Source organism: Bombina bombina, chromosome 3 (genome assembly GCF_027579735.1).
Source record: "Bombina bombina isolate aBomBom1 chromosome 3, aBomBom1.pri, whole genome shotgun sequence".
Taxonomy (NCBI): domain Eukaryota; kingdom Metazoa; phylum Chordata; class Amphibia; order Anura; family Bombinatoridae; genus Bombina; species Bombina bombina.
In genome coordinates this window covers 311071308-311093144 of record NC_069501.1, presented here as the reverse complement: position 1 = coordinate 311093144, position 21837 = coordinate 311071308, and the positions used below count along the sequence as shown (strand labels likewise).

The 21837-nt window shown below is 35.8% G+C and overlaps 1 protein-coding gene across 1 annotated transcript; it reads right to left on the bottom strand.

Moving 5' to 3' along the window:
* Positions 1-19417: 19417 nt before the first annotated feature.
* Positions 19418-20662, bottom strand: LOC128652330 (putative uncharacterized protein DDB_G0282133). The gene has a single exon (XM_053705267.1). The coding sequence runs from the start codon at positions 20660-20662 to the stop codon at positions 19418-19420; it is 1245 nt and encodes a 414-aa protein (XP_053561242.1).
* Between the last annotated feature and the right edge of the window lie 1175 nt (positions 20663-21837).

The following is a 21837-nucleotide window of genomic DNA, read 5'->3' as shown; positions in this document are numbered from 1 at the left end:
AGAAAGTTGTTTTAGGGATAAGGAAGCGTTATCAGGCCATGATTTAAAAAGGGAAAAAATTAAATCAACGTCCAGAAAAACTCATGTTTAGGAACCGGAGGACGTTTTAGTCTGATAGCTTTGAGAACTCTACAAATCATGGGATGCTTGCCCACAGAAAGATTATTAATTAAATTATGTCGTGCAGAAATAGCTGAACGGTACACATTTATAGTTCTGTAAGCAAGACCAGAATCAAAAAGATGAGACAGGTAATTAATAATATCAGTTACATCTGAAGAAAAGGGATCCAAATTTCTCTGCAAGCACCAGCAAGACCATTTAGACCATGCTGCGAAGTAGCATTTATGAGTTCCTGGGGCCCAGGAATCCTGGATGATAGATTTAGCTCCTTCCGAAAGGCCTCGGAGAGACCAGGGTCCCCTGAAATCGTCCATGCTACTAGGAGAAGAGAACCTTGGAGAACTAGGTTGTGTAAATTGCCCTCCGGGTTCATGAGAAGATGAGGCAAAGGAGGGAACAGAACTGGAAGATTGATGGACATCTCCAGAAGAGAGGGGTACCACGATTGAGTCGGCCAAAAAGGTGTCACAATCGTTAACCGTAGAAGATCTCTGCGAACAATTGAAATTGTCCTCGGAATCATAGAAAAGGGAGGGAAAGCGTAAGCCCTCTGAAGAGGCCATGGATGAAGAAAAGCATCTATGGCCGCCGCCTCCGGATCCAGATGCCAGCTGAAATACGAGCAAATTTGAAAGTTGGTCCTGGATGCGAAAAGATCCAGACAAAAGGGACCCCTGAGAGATTGGAGAGCGAGGAAAATGCTCTTGGCCAATTTCCAGTCGCTGAAATCCGTCAAATGACAAGATCCCCAATCCGCCGCTGAATTTGATTGACCTGGAATATATTCTGCTTTGATAGAAATATTCCTGTCCAAACAAAGATGAATGAACTCTTTGGTTATATTGGATAAATCTCTGAATTTGGTACCTCCCAAACGATTGAGATATCACACTGCAGAGTTGTTGTCCATACGCAGGAGAATAGAAACTATAGAAGAAAACTTGGCAAAACTCTTGACTGCAAACGAGCAAGCCAATAATTCTAAGCAATTGATATGATATTGTTTCTCTTCCAGAGTCCATTTGCCACCTGTGATGGAGGGACCGCAACGAGCTCCCCATCCTGAAAGACTGGTGTTGTATTCTATATTGAAATCTGGAGTTTTGCCAAAAATGGCTCTTCCATTCCAGGCTTCCAAATGAGAAAGCCACCAGAAAAGTTCTTCTTTGGCTTCTAACGAAAGGGGAATCAAATGAGAGTAAGAAAAACCTTTTCTCAAATGAAGAATCTTCAATCTCTGGAGTTCGCGATAGTGTAAAGGAGCGGGGAATATAGCCTGAATAGAGGATGAAAGTAACCCTACTATCCTGGCTATAGTCCTGATAGGGACTGATTCTTTGGATAAGGTTTTCAAATTTTCTTTCTTGATATTCTTCACTTTGTCTGAAGGAAGACTCAAGGAAGATAAAATTGTGTCTATTTGAAATCCTAGAAAAATCAGAAAGAAGAATTGACTTTTGTCTGTTCACGATAAAACCTAATGATTCCAATAAGGAAATTATTGAATGCAGGTGATTCTGAAGAGTTTGAAAATCTTGTTCCATAATAAGGATATCGTCTAAGTAAATTATTAGATGAACACCATGAAGTGTCAGCCAAGCTACTACAGGTTTCAATAGCTTGGTGAAAATCCAAGGAGCTGAGGATAGACCAAAAGGAAGGCAGGTAAAATTCCAAAATTGGTCTTTCCAAATGAAAGTCAAGAATTTCCAATGTTCTTGGGCAATCGGAACTGTTAGACACGCGTCTGTAAGGTCTAGACGAACTAACCAGTCGTTTTCTCTCAGAGATTCTCTTAAAAGATGAATGCCCTCCATCTTGAAATGATGGTAATGAACAAAGGCGTTCAAGGATTTTAGATTTATTACTGGTCTGAATTGATTGTTTTTCTTTATGACCAGAAAAAGGTTGCTTAAATAAGCTTTGTGAGGGGATAGAGCTGGTAAAATTGCTCTTTTGGAAAAAAGAGATGAAATTTCGTTTTGAACCAGCAGCTCGTCGTTTTTTGAAAACTGGATAGGGTGAGGACGTTTTATTTGAATTGGTTGAGAAACTAATTCTATTAGAATGCCTGAGACTGCTTGGAGAATCCAAAGGTCTGAGGTAATTGAAACCCAATTTTTGGCAAACAAAGCGATTCTGCCACCAATTCTGTCTGGGGAAAAAGTTATATGAGGAAGAAATAATGAACATACCTGGAGCTTGTCTTGATCTAGTCCTGCCCCTGAAACTTCTTTGGTTCCATGGGCGCCCTCTTGTAGGGAAAAAGGAGGAAGTTGAGGGTTCTTGGTAGGTCCTCTGGTGATAAGGTTGGAACTGTGGAGGATATTGGCTTGATTGATGAGCTTGGAAGTAGTGAGACCTTGATATGAAGGGTTGACGGCCGGGAAAGCGGCCTCTGCCTCTCCCGGCCCTGTCAGAGAAACTCTGAGATGGGTAAAATATTTTCTTTACTGAAGATTTTACTTTATTTAAATTGGAAAAGGTCTTGACGTATTGATTAAACTCCTTTAAATATGAGTCTCCAAAAAGGAGACCATTGTTGTCAGAAGCGATACTATTTGAAGCAAAATCACATATCTTTGGGTCTATTTTTCTGAGAATGTTGCGGCGTCTCTCAAGAGATATGGCAGAGTGGGTATTACCAACAAAACAAAGTAGTCTTTGGACCCATTCTCTAACCACAAAAGGATCCAATGGAGTATTTTCAGCCACTCCCTTTTCAGCTAATTCGAACAATTTAGAAAGGGGACTTACAGTGTCTAGAAGCTTATCCTGACAGATTTACCAAGATCTGTTAACCCCCTTTTTTAATTTATACCCTGGGGCACCAATAAATTTAAGGACTTTGGGATCAACTTCGGGGGTGAGAGCTGTATTTTTAGCGAGATGAGGACGAGGGCATTCTGCCCTCATTTTGTTTCTTGTTTGCTTCTTAAGGGGCTTGCGAAGCTGAAAATCAATACATTTAGCGATGTCAATTGGGGGGCACCATTCCGAAGAACGGGGATGGTGTAATTCGTCCGGGTTAAATCTTGGGTTGCCCAGACAATCTAAAAATTCATCTTCCTCATTAAAAAAATTTAAAAAAAAATCATCTTTTTGTGTTTTTTGGCAGCTGGAGAATAATTACAGTCATCTGAATTATCTAAAGTATCAGAATTGATATCAGTATATTCATCATCATCTGAAGAATTTGAATTAGAGGAAGGGATTTTCTCAATATTTTTAATTTGGATTTTGATTTTGACATTGTTATAGAATTCCCCATTTGAGGACCCTTAGGGTGCAGGGTTCATTTAACAGCAATATTGCATCCTTTGCTGTGAGGAGTAGTGTCAGAAAGTAACTGACGTGATTTGACAATTAGTTTTTTACTTGCTTGTACAGCAATAGAGGGGTTCTTTCTCTTAAGAGATTTTTTAGTATCTTTAATACCCATTAAATTAGTCATTTTATTAAACAATTTACTTATAGATGAGTCAATCATAACTTGCACAGAGTGTGCAGTTAAGGGATTATTCCCTTCAGGAGATTCAGACATAATTATAAAAATATAATAAAAACTTTTTTGTTAAATAGGGAAAAAAACTTAGATAACTTTAAAAAACTCCAGCTGACTAAACTAAATGATTTATAATAAATAAATGATGAACAAAGTTCTTATTAATAAAGTAAAAATAAAATAGGGTTATTATCTGAGGTAAAACACTAACGGCTAGATTTAGAGTTGGGCGGTAGCCGTCAAAACCAGCGTTAGAGGCTCCTAACGCTGGTTTTTACCGCCCTCTGGTATTTGGAGTCAGTCATTAAAGGGTCTAAAGCTCACTTTCCAGCCGCGACTTTTCCATACCGCAGATCCCCCTACGCCATTTGCGTATCCTATCTTTTCAATGGGATCTTTCTAACGCCGGTATTTAGAGTCGTGGCTGAAGTGAGCGTTAGAAATCTAACGACAAAACTCCAGCCGCAGAAAAAAAACAGGAGTTAAGAGCTTTCTGGGCTAACGCCGGTTTATAAAGCTCTAAACTACTGTGCTCTAAAGTACACTAACACCCATAAACTACCTATGTACCCCTAAACCGAGGTCCCCCCACACCGCTGCCACTCTATTAAATTTTTTTAACCCCTAATCTGCCGCTCCGTACACCGCCGCCACCTACATTATCCCTATGTACCCCTAATCTGCTGCCCCTAATACCGCCGACACCTACATAATATTTATTAACCCCTAATCTGCCGCCCCAACGTCGCCGCTACCTACCTACACTTATTAACCCCTAATCTGCCGACCGAACCGCAACGCTACTATAATAAATGTATTAACCCCTAATCCGCCTCACTCCCGCCTCAATAACCCTATAATAAATAGTATTAACCCCTAATCTGCCCTCCCTAACATCGCCGACACCTAACTTCAAACATTAACCCCTAATCTGCCGACCAGAGCTCACCGCTATTCTAATAAATTTTTGAACCCCTAAAGCTAAGTCTAACCCTAACACTAACACCCCCCTAAGTTAAATATAATTTTTATCTAACGAAATAAATTAACTCTTATTATATAAATTAATCCTATTTAAAGCTAAATACTTACCTGTAAAATAAATCCTAATATAGCTACAATATAAATTATAATTATATTGTAGCTATTTTAGGATTAATATTTATTTTACAGGCAACTTTGTAATTATTTTAACCAGGTACAATAGCTAAAATAGTTAAAATAATTACAAAATTACCTGTAAAATAAATCCTAACCTAAGTTACAATTAAACCTAACACTAAACTATCAATAAATTAATTAAATAAAATACCTACAAATAACTACAATTAAACCTAACAATACACTATCAATAATTTAATTAAATACAATACCTACAAATAACTACAATTAAATAAACTAACTAAAGTACAAAAAATAAAAAAGAACTAAGTTACAAAAAATAAAAAAATATTTACAAACATTACAAAAATATTACAACAATTTTAACTAATTACACCTACTCTAAGCCCCCTAATAAAATAACAAAGACCCCCAAAATAAAAAAATGCCCTACCTTACCAGCCCTGAAAAGGGCCATTTGCGGGGCATGCCCCAAATAATTCAGCTCTTTTGCCTGTAAAAAAAAACATACAATACCCCCCCAACATTACAACCCACCACCCACATACCCCTAATCTAACCCAAACCCCCCTTAAATAAACCTAACACTAAGCCCATGAAGATCTTCCTACCTTATCTTCACCATGTTAGGTTCACCGATCGCTCCAGGCTCCGAAATCTTCATCGAAGCCCAAGCGGGGGCTGGCGATCCATAATCCGGCTGAAATCTTCTATCAAGCGGCGGCTGAAGAGGTCCAGAAGAGGCTCCAAAGTCTTCATCCTATCCGGGAAGAAGAGGAGATCTGGACGGGCAACCATCTTGATCCAAGCGGCATCTTCTATCTTCATCCGATGAGGAACGGCTCCATCTTGAAGACCTCCAGCGCGGATCAATCTTCTTCTTCCGACGTCCAACTGAAGAATGAAGGTTCCTTTAAGGGACGTTATCCAAGATGGCGTCCCTCGAATTCCGATTGGCTGATAGGATTCTATCAGCCAATCGGAATTAAGGTAGGAAAATTCTGATTGGCTGATGGAATCAGCCAATCAGAATCAAGTTCAATCCGATTGGCTGATCCAATCAGCCAATCAGATTGAGCTCGCATTCTATTGGCTGATCGGAACAGCCAATAGAATGCGAGCTCAATCTGATTGGCTGATTGGATCAGCCAATCGGATTGAACTTGATCCTGATTGGCTGATTCCATCAGCCAATCAGAATTTTCCTACCTTAATTCCTATTGGCTGATAGAATCCTATCAGCCAATCGGAATTCGAGGGATGCCATCTTGGATGACGTCCCTTAAAGGAACCTTCATTCTTCAGTTGGACGTCAGAAGAAGAAGATTGATCCGCGCTGGAGGTCTTCAAGATGGAGCCGTTCCTCATCAGATGAAGATAGAAGATGCCGCTTGGATCAAGATGGTTGCTGGTCCGGATCTCCTCTTCTTCCTGGATAGGATGAAGACTTTGGAGCCTCTTCTGGACCTCTTCAGCCGCCGCTTGATAGAAGATTTCAGCCGGATTATGGATCGCCAGCCCCTGCTTGGGCTTGGATGAAGATTTCGGAGCCTGGAGCGATCGGTGAACCTGGCATGGTGAAGATAAGGTAGGAAGATCTTCATGGGCTTAGTGTTAGGTTTATTTAAGGGGGGTTTGGGTTAGATTAGGGGTATGTGGGTGGTGGGTTGTAATGTTGGGGGGGTGTATTGTATGTTTTTTTTTACAGGCAAAAGAGCTGAATTATTTGGGGCATGCCCCGCAAATGGCCCTTTTCAGGGCTGGTAAGGTAAAAGAGCTTTGAACTTTTTTAATTTAGAATAGGGTAGGGCATTTTTTTATTTTGGGGGTCTTTGTTATTTTATAAGGGGGCTTAGAGTAGGTGTAATTAGTTTAAAATTGTTGTAATATTTTTCTAATGTTTGTAAATATTTTTAATTTTTTGTAACTTAGTTCTTTTTTATATTTTGTACTTTTGTTAGTTTATTTCATTGTAGTTATTTGTAGGTATTGTATTTAATTAATTTATTGATAGTGTAGTGTTAGGTTTAATTGTAGTTATTTGTAGGTATTTTATTTAATTAATTTATTGATAGTGTTAGGTTTAATTGTAACTTAGGTTAGGATTTATTTTACAGGTAATTTTGTAATTATTTTAACTATTTTAGCTATTGTACCTGGTTAAAATAATTACAAAGTTGCCTGTAAAATAAATATTAATCCTAAAATAGCTACAATATAATTATAATTTATATTGTAGCTATATTAGGATTTATTTTACAGGTAAGTATTTAGCTTTAAATAGGATTAATTTATATAATAAGAGTTAATTTATTTCGTTAGATAAAAATTATATTTAACTTAGGGGGGTGTTAGTGTTAGGGTTAGATTTAGCTTTAGGGGTTCAAAAATTTATTAGAATAGCGGTGAGCTCCGGTCGGCAGATTAGGGGTTAATGTTTGAAGTTAGGTGTCGGCGATGTTAGGGAGGGCAGATTAGGGGTTAATACTATTTATTATAGGGTTATTGAGGCGGGAGTGAGGCGGATTAGGGGTTAATACATTTATTATAGTATCGGTGCGGTTCGGTCGGCAGATTAGGGGTTAATAAGTGTAGGTAGGTGGAGGCGACGTTGTGGGGGGCAGATTAGGGGTTAATAAATATAATATAGGGGTCGGCGGTGTTAGGGGTAGCAGATTAGGGGTACATAGGTATAATGTAGGTAGCGGCCGTGTACGGAGCGGCAGATTAGGGGTTAATAATAATATGCAGGGGTCAGCGATAGCAGGGGTGGCAGATTAGAGGTTAATAAGTGTAAGGTTAGGGGTGTTTAGACTCGGGTACATGTTAGAGTGTTAGGTGCAGACGTAGGAAGTGTTTCACCATAGAAAACAATGGGGCTGCGTTAGGAGCTGAACGCTGCTTTTTTGCAGGTGTTAGGTTTTTTTTCAGCTCAAATGGTCCCATTGTTTTCTATGGGGGAATCGTGCACGAGCACGTTTTTGAAGCTGGCCGCTGGTATCGAGAGTTGCAGTGGCGGTAAATATGCTCTACGCTCCCTTTTTTGGAGCCTAACACAGCCATTCTGTGAACTCTAAATACCAGCGGTATTTAAAAGGTGCGGGGGGAAAAAAGCACGCGTAGCTAACGCACCCCTTTGGCTGCAGAACTCTAAATCTAGCCGTAAGCAAATAATTCAATTTACCAACCGTAATGAAAAATACAATATTTGCCACAAGATGGCAATATGAACCAGAACAAGGCAAAGGATTTAACAATATACAGGCCAAAGCAACAACCGGAAAGAAACAAAGTTGCTTGTTTGGCCACCGGAGCTGTACTGAGGCGTCTCTTCCACTAGTCAGGAGATAGGGTGGGAAGAGAGCCTCAGGACAGCCCCCAAAATGGCGGTGCCGATATGCGCAGGACCAGAGAAGAACCTGGAGTGGAGACTCAGGCTAGGAGAGCAGAAAAAGTGGCGGTTTAAACCGTAACTGACAAACGAAGGTATTAAGAAAAAATAAGGAAGAAAAAATAAGTAAATAAATTGACTAGCAAAGAAAAATAAAAAATCAGCGTTAATGAATACGGAAAAAATATAATAAAAGAGAAAAATATATGACAAATAAATGACAAGGTATATGAAAACCGGGAAATTAAATAAGAATAAGAATATATAGACAAAAACAAATAAATTCTTTATTCAACAATAAAATAAAGTTGTGTGATATGATACTTATCTCTAGATGAGCAGCAAAAGAAAGAGGTGGTTTGACAGTATAATGGTCTGTTTATAGTCATACCCCTTCTCTGATTGGTTGTTTTTTCTTGTGGTTATAAGCAGCTATGTTGGCTTCTTATTGTATTTCAGTATATGTTATTATGTACTTTTAAAGGCTGCATATGAGTAGTAAAGAAAGATATGCAAAATAGGATTCTCTGGTCTTGTAATAAAATATTTTTTATTGTCAATAATAGTTATATTTTGACATACATTTCTTTAATTAAGTTAAACTTTAAAACACAAATACCTATTCCAATATTTGTGGATTAAACACAAAGCCAACAAAATTATAACCTAATCTTCAAGACAGCAGCTATCCAAGGAAGCCATCCAAAATTGAGTGTTATTGAGTGTTATTATACATGATCAATTACATATTGCAATCCAATTCCATCCTCACCACTACTAAACCACCTGAATGCCATTTGTATTTTAGCATGATGAGCATACTGGACGTGATTGCTTAATCTCCAAACACACTCTCCACTGCTGCAGATCCCAAAACGAGGCTTGTGACAAAAATGAGCAGTGACTGGAATAGTCCATCCAGACTTGGCTATGGGGGTGCTAGGCTGTAAAAACGTCCAGGAGAACCATAATAAACATAGCAAAGAAAAAGGAACAGCCGCACTAATAAGGCACCAAGGAGAAGGGCTGATAAAAACAAACATTTATTGGAACAGTTTAAAATAAGGTATGTGGCAGGCAAACATCCTGACTAGTTCCGTGCTCACAGGAGCACTTAATCATAGGATGTGTTTGCATGTGCAAGCCCCCTATTTAAAGGGACAGCATAATCAATGAATTAAACTAAATTAAAAACATAAGTACATATGTACATAAAAACTGACAAATTCATATATATAAGTCATCTACATTACAGTGGAGAAACAGAAAACACTTAATAAACATAAATAAAAGAAGTTAGATATTAACAATACTGCATTAGCACAATTCACCTGAAATAAATGCAATAAATTTCATCTTCATTCATATGTATGTATAATTATGTTCTTATTCTGTTGGTTTTCATATATCTGATTAATGAACAAAGTAACCTTATGAAATCAATATGATTAGGCTGCATTATCATATGTTATATGACCCCATAATAAAAAAAAATTGAAAAAATAAATATATATTATAAACCTAATTAAGGGGTACTATATATTAATATTCAACACACTCTATGTTAGCCTCAATCAAATAATTTGTGTGGACACACATCTCAAATAGCACAATTCAAGAACAGTTAATATTTTAACACTTGATGATGTTTCTATAGAGCGATCAATATTTATTCAATAAAATAGCTCAAATCCCACTCACGGTTGAGACCTAAAGGAGATAAGGTTTTTAATTTGTATATCCAATACAATTCTTGCTTCAGCAATAATTTAAGCCTATCTCCCCCTCTTATTGGATGAAAGACTCTGTCGATAACACGAACCTCCATATTAAACACATTACTCATATGCACAAAATTAAAATGAGGTGCTATGGCAGATTCTTTGACATATTCTTTGGTGTCCCTGATATGCTCTCTTATCCTAGTTCTCAATTCCCTAGTTGTCTGGCCTGTATATTGTAGGGAACAAAGTTTGCATTCCAGAAGGTAAACCACATAAGTGGTCCGGCAATTAGCATAGAATTTACTCATAAATTCCTCTCCAGTAACTGTACTTTTAAAACCACTACCAATGTGCAATATGTTACAAGTGATGCAAGGACCTAATCCACATCTATAGGTACCTTTTCTCTTTATCCAGTCACTGCTTTTATTCCTTTCAGCTTTTTGAGACAAATCTACATTTATCTGTTAACAAACTCAAAACTGGATCATCTCCAAGCATGTTCATGTTCTTTTTTAAAATATGACAAATCTGAAAGAATTGGTTGGAATACTCAGTGGAAAAAACTATGCTCTCCTGGATTATAGTCTCCTTCCTTACACAACCCTGAATAAGGTCTGTTTGCGTCATATTTTTCACTTCCTCACACGTATTAATAAGATCCTTCCTATTGTACCCTCTATTAGTAAGACGTTCTATAAGAGCCCCTGCTTGTTTATCAAACAACTCAGTGGAATTCATATTCCTGCGCAAACGCATAAATTGACCCCTAGGATTAGAACGTACTAAATGGGAGGATGACAAGACTGCGCATGCAGTATAGTGTTCCCTGCTGTCGGTTTACGAAAGGTGTCACTGACAATGACATCTCTGTCAATATCACCTCGAAGGGCCAAATCCAAATAATTCACTGATGTTGTTTGTACTTCACCAGTGAAATTCAAATTTAAATCATTACAATTTAGATACTCAAGAAAACTTTGGAAATTGAAAGGTTCTTTAACAATGAATGATATCATCTATGAATCTCATATAAAACAAAATTTGCTCACTAAAAGGATTCTGCGCTGTATACAAATATGTGTTTTCCCACCATCCTACGTACAAATTTGCGAACGAGGGGGCAAATTTTGCCCCCATCGCCGTTCCGCAAATCTGCAAGTAGAAACCCTTATTGAACATACAAAAATTATGTTTCAACAGAAACTCAATTATCTCGCACAAAAACATTTTGTTTTTTTCTGAATATCTGGTGTGGGTATCGAAAAATATCAATCTTCGTTTATTTATGTTTATTAAGTGTTTTCTGTTTCTCCACTGTAATGTAGATGACTTATATTTATGAATTCATCAGTTTTTATGTACATATGTACTTATGTTTTTAATTTAGTTTAATTAATTGATCATGCTGTCCCTTTTAATAGGGGGCTTGCACATGCAAACACATCCTATGATTAAGTGCTCCAGTGAGCACGGAACTAGTCAGGATGTTTGTCTGCCACATACCTTATTTTAAACTGTTCTAATACATTTTTGTTTTTAGTAGCCCTTCTCCTTGGTGCCTTATTAGTGCGGCTGTTACATGATTCCTTAATCCCTATATTGTCACTTTTCATATTTGACAGGTATTTTTTTAACAATATTTATATTTATTGATTTTAAATGCACCATATTTGGTTTGGTGTTATCTAAAAAGGAGATGGAGACTACAGGTTTCTATTTTAAGGATATCTTTTAACAGTACTGAATCTGTAAAGCATGAACATGCTCCCTTGCAACATGCTATCCGTATAGAATTTGTTTAAATGAGATCACGTCTTTGTGATAGGCTCATATAAGACAATCTCATTCATGCACGTTAAGCCCAAACACGGACACTTGAGTTCAATAATGTAGGCACAAGTACTGTAAAACACACTGTTGTGACCGTTTTTGGACTTAAAACATGATCATGGGTTGGAAGCATCATTCCAATAAGTTGCCACTAGTCAAGTAGAGTGACCAGTTATATGCTTAGGGGAACCTGGCTCTTTAAATCCTCCATGGTGTTTGCACTCAGTGGTCAGACATGTGTGTAATCAGTAGCAGCAAAGATAATGGATTTCTTGGATGTAGAAGGAACACATGTGGAGCAGGAATCAGATGCATTCCAATTAATTTGTGAGTTATGGGTTATCAGCCATGGCAGCCCTAAAATAAGTGGAAAACAAGGTGAGGACACAAGATCAAAGTGTATTGCCTCCCAGTGTTTATTTCCAATACCCTTAGTTAACCATATAGTTTAATGAGTGACAGGTTTAGAATTCATTATAGCACCATCCACGATGTGAACAAAAATTAGATAAGTTATTACTTGTGTCAGAGTCTTGGCTACTTGTAGATCCATGAAGCACCCATTTGCTCCTGAGTCAACAATATCTTGGAGTTCATGATTTTCATATTGACCATCCTACTGTGAAGAAACAGTTTGAGATAAGTTGGAGGACACAGGATGGATGGCTGAAAGCAAAGTCCTTACAGAGATATTCTTACCTCCACCCTTGTTTAAATTGGGCAGGAGCAGAGGCGATGTCCTGCTCTCTCACAGTATAGACACAAATTCTGTGCTTTATGTCTGTCTTTTTCCTCATTGGATAGAGGGCCTCTAATAAGACCTATTTTCATAGGCTCCTCCTCATTGGTAGAAACTGAAGTGATCACAAATGAAAGGGAAAGCCTAGGTTCAGTAATTAATGATGTTGCCACCCTTTCTCTCTTTCTTTCTTTCTCGTATTCTGCGATCAATTCTTAAAGTTTGTCTTTTAACATCTCAGAAAGGTCCACACAAAATTGGTAAAGCAGTGCTGGTTCATTCCATTTGGTATCTGCATCACACATTAAAACATTGTTATGTACTCCTCTACAGGCCTTTTTCCCTGTCACAGATTTCTTAGAGACCCCTGTGCAGTAGTACTTCTATACGGGTCATCCTAAATAATGTTCATGGCAGCCAAAAAAGTATAAAAGGTATCTAAATGGCTGCTGATAGAGTGAATAAGGTTGTTGGCCCATGTTTGGGGCTCTCGAATTAGTATAGAAATAATGGTGCAAACTTTGATGTAATCTGTTGAATATGTTTTGAGTTTCAAAGCAAACACAATGTTGCATGAAGTAATGAATGCACAATAAATCTTTCAGGCAAAGGTATGTTTGGTTTGTATTAGCAGTGATCCCTAGTGGTTCTGCAGCAGCAGCAATAGACTGGGGTAGGTGGGGTTGCACTTGCATATTATCAAGATGAGGATATAATATATTCTGACGATTATGCATCTCTTGCATGTTAACAGTCATAGTTGCGAATTGCTGGGACAATGTATTTAAAGTCTCCATTATCCCTGCGGATTGCATCTCTATCAGGGGCGAAACTACAGGGGGTGCAGAGGTCGCAATTGAGACTGGGCCCCCAAGCGTGGGGGCCCAGCTTAAAAAAATAATATTTGTTTTAAAATAAAAAACGTTGATCTGCCACTGTCTGCACTGATATCATGTGAGTGTGACATGATGCTTCACTAGTGTCTCTGACTACAGGGGATAGTCTTTCTGTTTTACCCATTGGTGTTTATGTGTGTGTGTATGTGTGTATGTATGTATGTGATTGTGTGTGTATTTATGCATGTATGTGTATTTTTGTGGAACCAGCAAATTACAGACCTTGTTACTACATCATTGGGGAGGGGATAAACAGTGTCACTCTACAGCACCACTATATACAGTACGAGGGGGCTGGACCATGTCACAGACTACTGTGGTCACTTTATAAAGTACTGGGGCGGGTAGTGTCAGGCCAGCCATCTCACCGGCAGATTACAGACTGTGTCATTAACTCACTATATACAGTACTGGTGGGTTAAACAGTGTCACTATATACAGTAATAGTGGGTCAGACCATCTCACAGACTGTGGGGACAGGGTACCTCCTTTTTCAGACATGTAATCTGATTAAAAAAATTTCTGTGTTAATAAAAGATATGTATCAAATTAACTTTTGTTTTTTTGGGGGGGCTTCTTAGGTTCTTGCACCTGGGCCCTGTGGTTTCTAGTTACGCCTCTGATCTCTATATTAGGCTTCTGTCAAGGGCACACTTGCCTTGTTTTGTTTTGAGATTAATTCGATATGCAGGAGTAATACTCAGAATACAGGAACAGGCCAGAAGGTTAAAATCAGGAATTATTTCAAATAAGTCTCTCAGCAAGGGATATAGCTTTATGGAAATTCAGTAGCAGGCCCTGGTCATATATCATAAAGACAGTCCTTAAGCAAAGTACAAAAAGGGGTAAGGCAATACCAAAGTCCAGTGAAATAGCCAGGGTCAAACACAGCAATTAGTCCTTAATCCAACCATCACAACAAATGGGATGATGCAAAGGAAGAATCCAGGAAGATTAGCCAGGCTCAGGAATTCAAATTCAGAAAGGTAAACAGGGTACAAATGCTAACAAACAGGTACTGAGTACACAAATGTCTGTTCACTGAGTGCAAACAACATGGATGATTTAAAGAGCCAGGCTCCACCCCTAATGTCAGCACTGAGTACAAACAATATGTAGGATTTACTAAAAGTTTTTGGCCTCGAGGCCAAGCTGTGTTAACACAGCCAGTAGAAGTGGTTTATAGAAGAGATAAGGTAATAAAATGTTAATTTGCCATTGTTCTCTCCAAGTATTGGTGATTGCTTTATGGACAGATATAAGATAAAGAAGCAAGTAATATGTACACAATGTGATAAAGTAATGAGATCTGATTATACCTACAAGCTCCACCCATTTTATTAGGTTGTGGCTTCAAAACGCAAAATCAGCTAATTCATATACACAACTAAGCCTTAAAAAAGCAAACCTCATACATTTTATACTCTGCAACTGGTAAAAAAAGTAACTGGAAACACATAAAGGGAAAAAACTATTTTATAGTATACTGCCCCTTTAAGCCTCCTCAGGACCAAATTTAGTCACCAAGTTGATGTTACAGATGAATTAGCAGGTTTGATATAGATATAGTTGGATAAACTTCAGAATCCAAGGTATCTGGATGGATTTCCAAATAAAATTACTAGATGCATACCAAGCTAGATAAGTTTTGGAAAATGTATCTGCAACAGGCTTCCTGTCAGACAAACCTATGACAAAATCACAGTTGCTATGTTGTTAGAGCTAAGGTCTGAAGATCTTAATTGAAGGAATGACCCTAAGACAGAACAGGCAGATAACATTTGGGTGAAAGAAAACATATTAAGCTCTGCAAGCCCTAGGTGAAGCAATCAGAATCAGTGATGCCCATTCCTGAATAAATCTGTCTTGAATGGCCAGAGTATCCCTAATGCATCCACTAAATACTTAGTATCCCGGGATCTGCAACAATAACAAGAAAGCTTGCTTTTCAAATGAGAGGCCACCTTATCTATCTCTGTCCTTCTCCATGACCTCACTTTTTGGTTGAAAACCTTCTGATGCAAGGACCATTTCCCCAGGTAAAAATGCTAGCAAAAGTCCACCTCCCAATAGTTGATTCAGCGGAAGATGAATGGCTGAGATCACACTCTGATGGGCCTTTGTCTATCTGATGATGCAAGATACCTCTTTCATTGCTGAGGAACTGTGTGCTCTTCCCTCATGATTGACGAGTCACTTTTGTGACATTTCTTCTATATCAATATCTTTATTATTATCCTTTGGTTTTATTTCGGTTAGTTTTAAAAAGAGAACGGTCCACTAAGTACTGGTAATATGAATTATAAAATATAAAATAAGAAATATATGAAATACAAAATGTAAATAATCATTAATTTTATTGTTAAAATTTAATTATTAATTCATAAAGAAAAAAGTATATAGAACGAATAATAAATATACAAAAGCAATAATACTAGTGATACACCTCCCTATTGGTACCAATCTTATAGTTAAACTAATTATACTTGTGAATAAAATATATATATAAACAGTCTAAAAGAATATATGCTCTAAAAGATTCTTTAAAAAAAGTAACCTTAAACAATAATCCTGAGTTTAAAAGTTATAGCAGTTGGTATGCTTACAATCTGGCTTAAGCATATATTTAAAATGTCCTTTTTGTTTGAAAAAGTGATCCACTCCTGTTTAAATTTAAATCTGATTGAGCAGTATAATCCACTTGTTATCACAATAAGCCAGCATGTGAAAGTAGAGATAGTATTAGGAGCTCCAGTTGTCCGTATGGGAGACTTTCAGCAAAGTGACATTTCAGTCTGATAACTCCAAAAGCTGTACTTATATTTGAAAACAGTTTCAAAGTTGAAGCTGGTACCTTATTTAGATCCGCTTCCAATGCTCGTCAGTTTAGGGGAGACGCCAAACACAAAGTCCCGTGTCGATCCTTAGACACGCCCACAAGTGCGGGAAATGACGTCAGTGGTTTAGTTCCGGACTTCCTTGGTAGCGTCCTTAGCAACGTCTCTGTTGCTGTATCCTCAGTGTATCATCCGTATTGGTAACGCGTTTCAGCTCCTTGGAGCCTTTGTCAAACCATACCGGATTATACTGATGGGGTCCTTTTATACCATTAGTGCCAATACTGATTTATTGTTAATTAAGACATTTATACATTTTGTGCTTGCTAAACAATATCCATTGTATTCCTAATATCAGGCTTTTTATGCACAATGTAATGTTTATAATAAGTTAACTTTCCTAATTAAATATTGTTTAAAAGAACAAGAAAGAATAGAAGAGAAGAATAAATACTTAAGAAAATACAAGCTTATAAGAATAAGAGGCTTATAGATATAAGTTCTCAAAAAAGAGCATAGTTTTGGATGAATTAATAATTTATTAATAACCACTAATTTGTTAAAAATTCATTTGTTAAAAGTAATAAATGTGAGATCTGATCTCAGAGGTGAAACATTCTTAGTATATTATTAATAATAATAATTGGTATATATAAAAAACATATTACCGTACATAATGGACTTATAAAAGGTGAAGTCATAATTGTGACTATTTATAAGAGTACTTAAGACGATGTATAAATAAAGAAATTTAGGGAATTAGGATATCTAATAGATTTAAAATGTTTAATAGATTAAAACGTTTAAAAAACATATAAAAGAACAAGTTTATATTAAGGGGATATATACTCTGTTATTATATAAATTTAATGTTTTTTTAGGGATTATTGCATACAAAATCTTTTTTAAAAAAAAAATTTTCATTTAAAAAAGCTCCCTAATTCAATTTCTAAATTAAGACCCTGAGGGTGTAGTGTATCCAGATTAAAAATCCATTTACTCTCTAACTGCAAAAGTTTATTATGTAAATCCCCTCCTCTTGTTTGTTTAGGCAGTTTGGCTACCCCCATATATTGGAAACATTTTAGATTACCTCCATTACATTGTTTAAAGTGTTTAGGAACCGGTAAATCTTTATTTCTTTCTTTATCCATGTTTTCGATAGATAGAATGTGTTCTCTAATTCTTTCCCGTAGGGGTCTTTCCGACTCTCCTACGTATTGTTGGCCACATTTACATTGAAATACATACACCATATTACTATCTGTACATCTAATACAATCGTGGATTTTAAATTCCTTTTTATTTGTGTTAGAAACAACTGTTTTTCTTTTCTGTGAGTGTCTGCAGGATTTGCAGATAAAACAGGGAAAAAAGCCTTTTATTTCGTTTCCTTTTAGGTCTCTATCATTGTTTCGTTTTTTCTTTATAGTAGTGGGGGCCAGCTTATTTTTCAGGTTGTTTGCTCTTCTATAAACAAAATGGGGTCTTTCATTAATTAGAGGTCCTAGTATTTTGTCTTGTTTCAAAATATGCCAGTGTTTTTTCATAATTTGCTCTGTTATTTTATAATTGGCATTATATTCTGTGACAAATGGTATTTTGATTATGTTGGTTTGTACATTATCTGGTTCTTTTTGTTTCTTTATTAATAGGGATCTTCTATCTATATTTTCTATATCTTGTCTTATCTCTTCCACAACATTATCTTTGTACCCTCTTTCAATAAATTTTTCTTTCAGAATGAGTGACTGAGTTAAGTAGTCATCCTTCTTATTGCAATTTTTTCTAACCCTCATCATTTGGCCTTTAGGGATATTATTTTTCCATAAATAGTGGTGACAGCTAGTTGAGTGTATAAAGTTGTTGCTGTCAACCGGTTTAAAATATGTTCTTGTATTCAGTTTTCCCTCCTCTATATAAATTTGTAAGTCTAAAAAATTTAAATATTCCTTACTCATTTCTTTAGTAAATCTGATGTTATGATTATTATTGTTCATATTAATAAAGAAATTTTCTAAAGATTCTGATGTCCCTCTCCAAATGATGATTACATCATCTATGTATCTTTTAAAGAGGACTAGGCTCGCACCCAGTTCCTGGGTGGCTAAAAATTGTTGTTCCCATAAACCCATAAAAAGGTTCGCGTAACTGGGTGCGAACCTAGTCCCCATAGCAGTCCCACATATTTGTAAATAATATGAATCATCAAATTGAAAATAATTGTGGTTCAAAATAAAATCTATGCTATCTAAAATGAAATCTCCCTGTTCTTTTTTGATTGTGGAGTCATTATTTAAGAAGTGTTTTACCGCCTCTAAGCCTTTTGAGTGTTCAATTATAGTATAGAGTGATGTTACGTCGCAACTAACTAACCACATTTCCTCTGTCCATGTTATATCTTCCAAAAGTTTAATTACTTCTGTTGAGTCTTTTAAATATGAATCAAGAGATACTACATATTTTTGCAGATATCTATCCACATATTGTGATAGGTTGGCAGTCACAGAATCTATGCCAGATATTATTGGCCTGCCTGGTGGGTCCGTAAGGGACTTATGTATCTTAGGTAAGATATAGAACACAGGGATTCTTGGTGTTTTTTTAAAAAGGTAATCATATTCTTTTTCATTTATCACTTCTAAAGTTTTATATTTATTTAATAGTGATTTTAGTTCCCAAGTATAAAACGTAGTGGGGTTAATTTTACTCTTTTTATAGGTATTTTCATCTTTGAGTAAGTTGTCACATATTCTCATGTAGTGTACTTTATCTAAAATTACGATCCCGCCACCCTTATCTGCATTTTTAAAAATTATTTCGTTATTATTTTCTAGTTCTTTAATTAAGTTTTCTTGTTTCTTTGACAGATTGTATTTTACTTTATTGATTTTCTTTTCTGGTATATTTTTTATATCATTTATAATTAATTTCTCAAAAGTCTCTAATATTGACCCCTTTTCATGTTTGGGGTAAAAAGACGATTTATTCTTCAAACCGGAATGTATAAAACCATTGGTGTTAGGTATAATTTTTCTGGGTTGTTGTACTTCCCTCTCTAGGGCATTTTTTGCAAAATATCTCTTCAAAGTTAAAGTTCTGATGAATTTGTTTGCGTCTATGTATGTATTAAATTTATTAATTTTTGCAGTGGGGGCAAAAGAAAGGCCTTTTAATAGAACATCTTTTTCTTCATCTTTTAGAATATAGTTACTCAAATTATAAATACCATTTTCCTTATTGTTACTCACTTCTTTCTTTTGTCTGTTGGCTTTCTGTAGGCCTCTTCCCCGTTTTCCTCTCCTCCTGAGTGATTTCTTTTTCTTTGACCTAATCTTTGTTCCTTTGCTTCTAACACTGGTTCGTTGTACGTGTTCTGTCCTCTCCCTAAAAAATGATGATTAGTAGCTGTTGAGGGATTGGCATAACTTTGTGTATGTCTTTCGGTCTGTGAGCCATGGTTATCTACCATATCTTGCTCTCTTTCCAAAGGAGCAAATCTATTATATAAGGGAACATTATTCTCTCTTATTATCTCTGATCCCTCCGTATTATGATTTCTCCAATCATAATCCCTATCATAATTCCTATCATGATTCCAATTTTCATTAAAATTCTTATTTCCATTATTCCGCCTTTTATCACCCTCTCTTTGTGAGTTATGGGAATTCAGTCTATTTCCTTCATAGTATTGTCTTCTTACATTTTGGAAGAATGGTCTATTTTCTCTATTATTGGAGGTTTCATTATATGGGTTTCTTTGATAATTATGTCTAACACCATTCCATTCAGATCTATAATTGTTATAGCTGGTCTTTACTCTATTTTCTTGTTGTACTACATTTCTATTTTCATTTGTACTTCTCTCAGTCTTTTCTTGTGGGTGTTGTGTATTATTCCTAAATCTATTATGACGCCACCTGTGTGTTGTATAGGTATCAGCATAGTTCCCTTCCTCAAAATGTTTGTAATCCTGATCATCTCTTTCAAATTTGTCCATTTTTATTTTTAGGAGGTAGCTTTTTAATTCTTCCATATTATCTTTGATTCTTTTCTCACTGTTTTTATACTCTAATGAGTCTTTATAATCACTTAGTTTTGATTCTATGTCATTAATTTCATTCCCTAGACTTATTAGGATGTCACCCCTATGGTCTTTGATTAGTTTCATTAGTTTCATGGAGGCATCCTCCAAAATCTCCCTCCATTTTCTTTTAAATTCCTCATCTTCAACTTTAAAAGAGCACTCCTTTTTTATTCTAAGACCTCTAGGTACTCTTTTAACTTCCAGATACTTTTCTAAAAATAGATACTCAGTTCTACATTTAAGTTCAGTTGTTAATTTCTTTTCTAAAAGTTTCATTAAGTCATCTAGTGTTTCTTTTTTGTTTTCTAGAGTTTTCAGAAATTCTGTCTTATCTTTGTTTATTAAGGATCTTAAATCATCATACATATAAGATCGTAATTCAAAAATACTTGTTTTATTTGCCATTATTTTTCTTGCTGCAAAGTTTTTCACTTGGGATTAAGTAAGACAGTAGTTAAGGGGAATTGTGTGAGAGAAACAATGCGCTAGATAAGATCTGGGCTACACATAAAAAACAGGCAATCCCTAAGCCTGAAAACAATCAAGAGTACAAAAAATGGGTATATATGTGAGCGCCAATATGTGTAAAACACAAATGGCAATAGATCTTTTTAATATTGGCTTCTATATCAATATCTTTATTATTATCCTTTGGTTTTATTTCGGTTAGTTTTAAAAAGAGAACGGTCCACTAAGTACTGGTAATATGAATTATAAAATATAAAATAAGAAATATATGAAATACAAAATGTAAATAATCATTAATTTTATTGTTAAAATTTAATTATTAATTCATAAAGAAAAAAGTATATAGAACGAATAATAAATATACAAAAGCAATAATACTAGTGATACACCTCCCTATTGGTACCAATCTTATAGTTAAACTAATTATACTTGTGAATAAAATATATATATAAACAGTCAAAAAGAATATATGCTCTAAAAGATTCTTTAAAAAAAGTAACCTTAAACAATAATCCTGAGTTTAAAAGTTATAGCAGTTGGTATGCTTACAATCTGAACTGAGTATCTATTTTTAGAAAAGTATCTGGAAGTTAAAAGAGTACCTAGAGGTCTTAGAATAAAAAAGGAGTGCTCTTTTAAAGTTGAAGATGAGGAATTTAAAAGAAAATGGAGGGAGATTTTGGAGGATGCCTCCATGAAACTAATGAAACTAATCAAAGACCATAGGGGTGACATCCTAATAAGTCTAGGGAATGAAATTAATGACATAGAATCAAAACTAAGTGATTATAAAGACTCATTAGAGTATAAAAACAGTGAGAAAAGAATCAAAGATAATATGGAAGAATTAAAAAGCTACCTCCTAAAAATAAAAATGGACAAATTTGAAAGAGATGATCAGGATTACAAACATTTTGAGGAAGGGAACTATGCTGATACCTATACAACACACAGGTGGCGTCATAATAGATTTAGGAATAATACACAACACCCACAAGAAAAGACTGAGAGAAGTACAAATGAAAATAGAAATGTAGTACAACAAGAAAATAGAGTAAAGACCAGCTATAACAATTATAGATCTGAATGGAATGGTGTTAGACATAATTATC

Bases quoted from the DNA above. Each gene is read 5' to 3' on its own strand.
- LOC128652330 (XM_053705267.1), bottom strand. From the start codon at position 20,662: ATGGCAAATAAAACAAGTATTTTTGAATTACGATCTTATATGTATGAT.